This window comes from Erpetoichthys calabaricus, chromosome 17 (genome assembly GCF_900747795.2).
Source record: "Erpetoichthys calabaricus chromosome 17, fErpCal1.3, whole genome shotgun sequence".
NCBI lineage: Eukaryota > Metazoa > Chordata > Cladistia > Polypteriformes > Polypteridae > Erpetoichthys > Erpetoichthys calabaricus.
In genome coordinates this window covers 17,656,720-17,665,735 of record NC_041410.2, presented here as the reverse complement: position 1 = coordinate 17,665,735, position 9,016 = coordinate 17,656,720, and the positions used below count along the sequence as shown (strand labels likewise).

The following is a 9,016-nucleotide window of genomic DNA, read 5'->3' as shown; positions in this document are numbered from 1 at the left end:
TTTGTGGAGCAGATAGATAATTACATCCTTCTCAGCTTTGTCTGATAGACAAACTGCAGTGGGTCCAGGTGGTCTACCACAAGAGGACTCATAATAGTCCAGGGTCCAGTCTCACAAAGGTCTTCATGATGTGAGATGTAAGTGCCACTGCTTGGTAGTCATTAGGTGAAGAGGCTCCTGCCTTCTTTGGAACTGGAACAATGCAGAATGTTTTCCACTGCTGAGAGAAGAGGAGAAGCAATCAAATACGATCGCTGATTCATGTGTTTTAGACATTAAAACGGGCACAGCAACCCAGTGGACCCGCTGATGTGCCACCAGGCTGCTCACAATGCCCACAGATCCAGGAAAATGGCGATGGCACATCCTCCAGCACACTGTAGGGATGGGGAACCCTGCCATCGAACGTGAGCATACGGGACCGGCCACCGCTAACTGTCCTTTGCACATCACCTTTGGTTTTTCCATTGAAATGTCCATCCAGAGTTTAAATTGCGTGGGCTCTTCCATTCTCTCATTTCCGAGTTTTATTATAAACATTTTCGGCTGCGTTTTAAAAAACATATGAAGACACACTAAATAAGGAGGCAGTCAGGCAACATTTATAATTTGTCACTAAGTACAGTATATTTACATGACATACAATTCGCCATCAGTGCAATACATAGAAATGTTGCATAATTAGCAAATGTTTAGCTTCTTTTTATTTATATTCTTCTTCTTCTCTTTATTTAAATAAAATATGTAAAACAGCTTAAAGAAAAGTAGCAAATAAGTAAAGCAACATTTGACAACTTTTAAAACAGTCGAATAGCTTCACACCGGTCAAAAAAAATAGAAGATTTTTGTAACCCAAATCATCCACGACCAGTAATGTAGCTGTAAGAAAAACGAAAAAGAAAACGAAAACAGAAAAACACGGAACAGACATGAATACGCTTCCTCACACAGATAACGGGTTGATATTTTCTATCCCCCATTACGAACATTGTCGTTGACTTTGGCAGTTATTTTCGGATGAAATGACGAGATCTGTTAGCTGTGTTGTGAAAGCTTGACTTCAGAATGGATCTTCACAGTGATAATTCAAGAAGGCCAGAAGCCAAAGGACACACAAGAGACCGTCTGACAGTATGCCATTCTCACCGATTATTTTCAGATGCGCAGAAAACCGAGAGGAAGAATCCAAAAAAAAAAAAAAGAGGAGTACAAAAGATTACAAACACCCATCACATACTGAATTGTAGCAGTCGTCGCCATATTAGAAAACGTCTCGTTAGGCGAGCACCAAGTACAAAAAGGGGAAGGGGGGGGTCTGACCCACGCCGATGGTAATGGTGAACTGGGAGGAGGGCATGCACAGAACGGGACGCGGTGTCCGACTCTTTGACACACAGCTGTGCAAATGGAAACGATCTTTTCAACCATCAGCAGTACTCAAATGAATAAAACACTTTGTACGAAAATAGTCAAGCAGATTTCTAAAAGATACCAAGGATTCCATTTTTTTTGTTTTTTTGTTCTGGTTTGGCACTTTATCTGAACAGTTATCTGTCCAAGAAGACTATAATTTGTACAAAAAAAGTGTTTTTTTTTTCTTAAGTTTTCGTAACATGACTCGGAGAATACAGCAGGTACTAATTATAGGTAAACACTTGCACTTATTTCAAATTGAACATTCCAACAGATGTTTACACACATGCACTAAACAGACCGGAGAACTTCACCTCACTTTTCACTTGCTCCTGCTGCTATTTTCAACCGACTCCTCGGGAGAACGTGAATCCGACTTGAGGCGGACAAACTCTTTGGCCACGTCATCGTTGGTCCTCTGGGAAAGTATTCTCAGGATCGTGAGTCCAGTTTCATCCATCGAGATGCTTTTAACCAGAGGATACCAGGATGCACAGCTGCCCTTTTCTACTAAGTCCTTTAACTGGATAACAGTCATACCAATGATACGGTCCTCTCTGGCAAAGCAATAGTCCTTTACAGACAGGTGAAGTTCGTAGGCCTCGGGTCCATCTTCATTACTGAGAACGCTACAAAACAGAAATGGGAAAAGTAAGAGGTTTAAGAAAATTCATAAATCTACTTATATTACATTGTACCCCATCTGCCTCAATGAGAACTTCCCAAAGCACCGTTTCTCGCACCAGGATATAAAGATCTTGTTTTAACATATGCAACACTGTTGATCAGTTTGATCGTCTATGGTTGATAATGATTTTACGTTTATAAAACTGCTTTCAAAAATCTGAACTTCTAATCAGTATTTTGCTCCAACTACATACCACGTCTATCTACTTTCATAGTTTACTGTCCCATCTAAGAAAATTTTAGAAAGTTCCTAATAAAGAAAACGTAAGTTTTTGATACATTAGTATGGAGCTGGTACCATTCCATGTTAGAACTTTGTTAGTGTAATATGTATTGTAGCAGTCGGGGGCGCTAGAGCTCCCTTGAACCCTCAGGTACCACTCCAAACACCTGGTAAAACTATAATTATTATTTATTTTACAATAATTCTGTGCATAAAGCACCCTCCACTCCACACTACACATACAAGTACACTATAACCAATACCAATAATCAATCCTCCTCTCCCAGACACTTCGCCACCCTACCTCCCAGCTCAGCTCACTCTCTGGGATTTCCCATGGTCCTTTTATAGTCCATGACCCGGAAGTGTTTGTCCCTCAGTCCATGTGACTTTCTATCACTTCTGGGTCAGGCAAAAACTTCTCTTTTTCTTCAGCCCGGAAGTATATCATTTCTTTCGCTTCCGTGAGTTGGAAATACTTCCGGGCTATATGGAAAATATAAATCTCTGGGCCTCCCTGCAGCGACTCCTGGCGGCCCCAACGTTATCCAGCAGGGCTGTGTATTAAAACTCCATAGTCCATGATGCCCTGCTGGAATTCGGGGCATCTCCACGTTGCAAGGAGGACTCCATCTAGCGGCCTGGGGGTATTGGCCGGGATGAATGGCCGGCCATATCTCACAGTATATTATGGCAAACCTTTTATGTCCTGTAAAGCCTCACATAGCAGCACATCACTTCACTGGGCTCTAACCATCCACCAGAAATATCACTAGAACAACTGTGACAAGAACAGGCCACTCCATCCAACAAGGTCATTCATCGTATTCACCTAGATTGCCAAAAATATATCCTAAAGTCAAGATCTGGAGGTTCCTGGAGTCATATTCTGTACCAAACGCTTGATAACTGATCTGTGGGTATTTGTGTGAAAATGCTGGAAAACTGCAATCGTATGGCCTGATGAATGTTGAGATTGTGACGGAAAACCAAAATGGCTGCCACCTTCAGAATTCAAAATCAGACAATAAAAAACAAGGAAACACAAATAGAGATAGTCAACAACAGAAATTTGAGACCATTTTCTGTATCTTGAGAGACCATTTAACTAAGCTGCTCCAATATCACAACCAAGAACTTCTTAAAGGTTGTCGTGCTTATGTTTCCACTTCATGACTTGGTAGTTTGTTATGGGCTTCCAAAACTCTGAGTAAAGAAGTGCTTCTTTGCTTTAGTCTTAAATACTTCTTCTTCTTCCTTTCCCCCTTCTATGCGGGGTTGATGTTCTTGATCAACTTTCTCCATATAGCTTGGTCCGGGCTCCTCTTCAGTGAGACCCTTTTCCTTCAGATCTTTTACTTTATCCACTCACCTCCGCTTTGGCCTCCCTCACTTTCCCTTCCCCTGGACTTCTACTCCCATCACTCTTTTGCCCACATATTCCTGTCTCTCCTCATCATGTGTCCACGCCACTTCACACTACTTTCCAGTACTTTCTTAGATATCTCACCCGCTTGTGTTATACCTCGGATTGTCTCATCAACAACAACATTTATTTCTATAGCACATTTTCATACACATGATGTAGCTCAAAGTGTTTTACATGATGAAGAAAGAGAAGACAAAATAAATAAGAATTAAAATAAGGGAACACTAATTATCATAGAATAAAAGTAAGGTCCGATGGCCAGGGAGGACAGAAAAAAAAAAAAAAAACTCCAGACGGCTGGAGAAAAAAGATAAAATTTGCAGGGGTTCCAGGCCACGAGACCACCCAGCCCCCTCTAGGCATTCTACCTAACATAAATGACCTCAATCAGGGTTCACATGTAAGAACTTGATGATGACGGTCATGTGGACTTCTGGCCTTTAATCCATCAATGTAGGATCACGTTTAGGGGCAACTGGGTGACAGACAACTCGGCAAAAAGACAACTGGGCTAAAGACAACTCAGCGACATCCTTTACCAGTTAGGTAATAATTAGGTTCAAAGAGATTTTTTAATGATATTTAAATGACAACGTAGGGCGCTGGAAAATCCACAGAATCACCTGCTTTATCAGAGTCCCAATACGTTGAGAGCAAAGATATTCCTTAAGCCGTACTCGCAGGTCACCTTTTGTATTCGAAATAACGTTATCATACGATTACCATCAATACAATTTATAGAAAGGATTAGCAATTTTGGTTGCAGAAGATAATGTAAGATAGAGTTTGTTCCATCTGCAGAATAAAGTTCATTCGTCAATTATATAAGTTTATTTTCAACATTTTAAATCACGTTATCATTTAAATATAATTAAAAAATCTCTTTGAACCTAACTGGTAAAGGATGTTGCAGAGTTGTATTTCGCCAAGTTGTTTCTTCGCCGAATTGTCTTTCTCCAACTTGTCTTTTCGCCGAGTTGACTGTCGCCCAGTTGCCACCGAACCGTAGGATCATGTCTTATTCTGTCTATTTTTGTAACTCCACACATCCATCTCAAAATTCTTATTTCTGCCACATCTAACTTCTTCTCCTGTGCCCCCTTTACTGGCCATGCCTTAGCTGCATACATCATTGCTGATCTTAAAAACCTGACCTTTAGCCTTCGCCTTAGTTCTTCGATCATGCAATACTCCTGATTCTTCCAGTTGCCCCATCCTCACTGTACTCTATGGGTTATCTCTGCATCTAATTCTCAGGCTACCACTGATCCTAGATATTTAAATTTGTCTTCAGTTTTAAAGGCACTTAATTTCTACCAATGTCCTCAAGTACTTGATTCACTATTAAGTTGAAAGAATTCTGCTGGATCGACTTTATCAATCACTTCGAGTAGTTTGAAGACTTGGATTAGATCCTCACACAGTCTCCTCTGCTTGAGACTAGACAGGTTTAATTCTCTGAATCTGTCACAGTAGGACATGTCCTTAAGTCCCATGGTGCACTTGGTTGCTCTCTTCTGCACAGTTTCAAGTACTGTTATGTCAAGTACTGTCTTTTTGTACCGTGGTGACCAGAACTGCACACAATACTCCAGATGTGGTCTCACTAGTGCATTATATTGTCTGAGCATAACGTCCCTCGATTTATATTCAATCGTTTTAATGATGTAACCTAACATTTTCCTTTTTAATAGCTTCTGTACATTGCTTAGACAATGAAAATGTTGTGTTATCATAAACCCCTAAATCTTTTTTAGGAGGTTGCTTCCTTTAGGATAGTGTCTCCCATCTTGTATTTATAACTGACGTCCATCCCTTTTGCAAAAATATGAAGGTCCAAGTCTTTATAGTGCTAGTGTTCCCTGTATGTGAGACATGGACGCTATCCAGTGACCTGAGATGAAGACTGGACTCCTTCAGTACTGTGTCTCTTCAGAAAAATCCTTGGGTGTACCTGGTTTGACTTTGTGTTGACTAACTGGTTGATCACAGAGTCCCGAACAAGGCACAGTACATGCATTGCGAGGAATGTCAGTTATGGCACTACTGCCATGTGGCACGATTCCTCAAGGTTGAATCCTCGTTGTTGAGGACCTGAGCGGCTGGACCAGGCCAAGGGGACACCCATATAACACCTGGCTGTGGCAGATAGATGATCATTTCCGGGGGGTGGGACTGGACCGCATGTCTGTCAGGGGGTTGCCAATCAGGATTCTGAGGTGTTTCGTTATATGGTGGGTGCGGTAATCAGTGCTTGCTCCCCAACCTGACCTGACTTGATCTCCCCTTTGCCCTTAAATTGATCACTTTGGCATCTTCACACAAAGCATTCTGGGAATCTGGAAAAAAACTGCAGAGTCATATCTTTGAAGTGGAAACCTTGACAACTTTTTTAAAATATCTAGATGAGATACTCAGAGAGCTTAGTTGTCAGCTAAACACAGGTGCTTCAATGACTGAATGGTCTACTTTCCATTGTCAATCTTCTGATGTTCTCATGTTCCTTCTGGTTTTGTGAGGTTTTTAACTAAATAAAACGTCTGACACAAAACTACTGTTTGTCAGTAGGATGACCATGTCCCTCGTTTTCTGAAACATCACATACAGTACATCTTGCTCTCTGGCTCAAACTTTACAGTCACTTTTTGATAAATATGTCACTGACACTTACAGTCGCTTTTTGCTGTTAAGACTATTGTTTGCTGGAATGGCGACCTTTCTCTTCCATTTTCTAATCTGTCAAGCACAGTGTGTTATCTGGCTAAGATTGTTAGTACCCTACAGGATGACTATGTTAGGCTTTTCAGCCAGTTCAGCTCCTGGTGAGAGACTATCACGTTCTAGTAGGGGGCCATTATTTCATTTTCTAAAACATCCCAGTCACTCTGTATCCAGCCTAATGGAAGATTCCCAGGAAGTAAAGCTTTTACCACAAGGCCACTGTTTTGATAACTTAATGACCATTCTTTAATTTCCCAAAATGTTACATTTCTGGCTCAGGTGGAGCTGTTTGTGAGGGTTTTATTTACTTTGAATGATTAAATTATTTATTTTTGCTGATCTTGGTAAGCTGTGACCTCCTGTATTTCCTTAGTTTCACCACAGTGGCTGTTGGTATGGCATCTGCTGCCAGGCTTGTTCACACACTCTGCAAGCTTGCACATGCGGATACTCCCTGGTGCTCGCCAGCTGAATCCTGACACTGGTATGTGGTGTGACAGCGGGTGACATTGTCAAAGGCAAGCCACAGGAGGCCAGTCGACAGCTTCTTCCTGATCTTTGCATGGAGCTGTTAGACCAGGTCCTTGTGCCGTCCTTTGCTGTGGTTTTCTAGACGGTTACTGTTTTCTTGTATTTTGCTCATCATCTACCTCTCTTCTTCATTTTGGTGTTTGTCTGCTCTTTGGAGTGAGTGAAGAAGACCCTGGCGGGTCACTTTGTTAGCTTTTTTAATGGTGAAGCTTAGAGTCAGGGCTTATAGGGTGACACCACATGCTGTCACTATGAACAAATACGGAGCAACAGCTTAACATCATTTTTTCATGCCAGCTGAATCCTTAAACTACGAAACTATAAAATGTTTTGGTTCAAAACTGTCATTTCCTTCTGGGTCAGCAATGATTTTTTTTTTACGCTGTGTCACACACGTGCGCATGGAAGTCAGCTAAAGTGTCTAAATGAGAGTAATTCCACACCAGACTAGGGTGTGGTGAAGTGCGCTGACCTTTTTTCTTGCTTTCCTGCAGACTGTTCATGGGAAATTCCACCTGGCCCTGAAGATGTCACTTCCGGTCCTTCTGATGATGTCACATCTGGGTCCGAGCATTCTGATGACATCACTTCTGGTCCCGAACCCATGGAGGAGGACTCTTACAGTTCCGGCCCTATTAATGACGTCACTTTCGGGTCCGAGCCTATGGAGGAAGATCCTTCCAGATATGGCCCCTGTTAATATCATATCCTGTTTTGTCCTTTAATAACACCATTTAACAAATAGTTGATCAGTTCTGTTTTTGACTCTGTTCTGAGCACATCAGTGCTAGCAATTCACCCTTTTGCAGCCAGGGAATATTATACAGGTGGCTCCCCCAAACCTTTTTTATGACTCTTGTGTCTGGTTTTTGTGACAGCTGATTTCTTCCCCTTATTGAAGTGTCCTTCATTTGAGGTCAATTGTAGTTTGAATCTCCACCAGTTTTTTTGAACCATTGGTTATTGCTGGAATTTTAAAGGTGGCTGAGCCTGAGATCTGAAGCTAGGGATCTGCGCTGGCAATCAGAAGGTTGCCGATTCGATTCCAGTAAATGCCAGAAGTGATTCCACTCCGTTTGGCCTGTGAGCAAGGCCCATCCATCCATCCATCCTCCTCCACTTATCCAAGATTGGGTCATGGGGGCAGCAGCTTGAGCAGAGATGCCCAGACTTCCCTCTCCCCGGCCACTTCTACTAGCTCTTCCGGGGGAATTCCGAGGCGTCTCTCCAGCATGTCCTGGGTCTTTCCTGGGGCCTCCTCCCAGTTAGACGTGCCCGGAACACCTCACCAGGGAGGCATCCTGATCAGATACCCGAGCCACCTAATCTTACTCCTCTCGATGCGGAGGAGCAGCGGCTCTACTCTGAGCTCCTCCCAGATGACTGAGCTTCTCACCCTATCTTTAAGGGAAAGCCCAGACACCCTGTGGAGGAAACTCATTTCAGCCGCTTGTATTCGCGATCTCGTTCTTTTGGTCACTACCCATAACTCATGACCATAGGTGAGGGTAGGAGCATAGATTAACTGGTAAATTGAGAGCTTTGCCTTATGGCTCAGCTCCTTTTTCACCATGACAGACCGATGCAGAGCCTGCATTACTGCGGATGCCGCACCGATCCGCCTGTTGATCTCACGCTCCATTCTTCCCTCACTCGTGAACAAGACCCGAGATACTTGAACTCCTCCACTTGAGGCAGGATCTCGCTCCAAATCCTGAGAGGGCACTCCATCCTTTTCTGGCTGAGAACCATGGTCTTGGATTTGGAGGTGCCGATTCCCATCCCAGCCACTTCACACTTGGCTGCGAACCGATCTAGAGAGAGCTGAAGATCACGGCCTGACGAAGCAAACAGGACAACATCATCTGCAAAAAGCAGTGACCCAATCCTGAGCCCACCAAAAGCAAACTGAATGTGGCTATGCAAACCACAAAACCTAATAGTGTGTGACGGACACCCGGGACTCTTACCCGGCTGGGATGCCTCCATAATGGAAATAACTGGGGGAAGGA

At 42.9% G+C, this 9,016-nt stretch overlaps 1 protein-coding gene across 5 annotated transcripts in view; it reads right to left on the bottom strand.

The window, feature by feature from the left end:
* Positions 1–586: 586 nt before the first annotated feature.
* Positions 587–9,016, bottom strand: part of LOC114645223 (protein unc-13 homolog C-like) — a 742,812-nt gene continuing 734,382 nt past the window's right edge. For all 5 annotated transcript variants that reach the window (XM_051920476.1, XM_051920477.1, XM_051920473.1 and 2 more), the window contains one exon: positions 587–2,042. In XM_051920476.1, the coding sequence (XP_051776436.1) occupies positions 1,736–2,042 (307 nt within the window). In that variant the 3' untranslated portion in view covers positions 587–1,735. The remainder of the gene's footprint in view (positions 2,043–9,016) is intronic.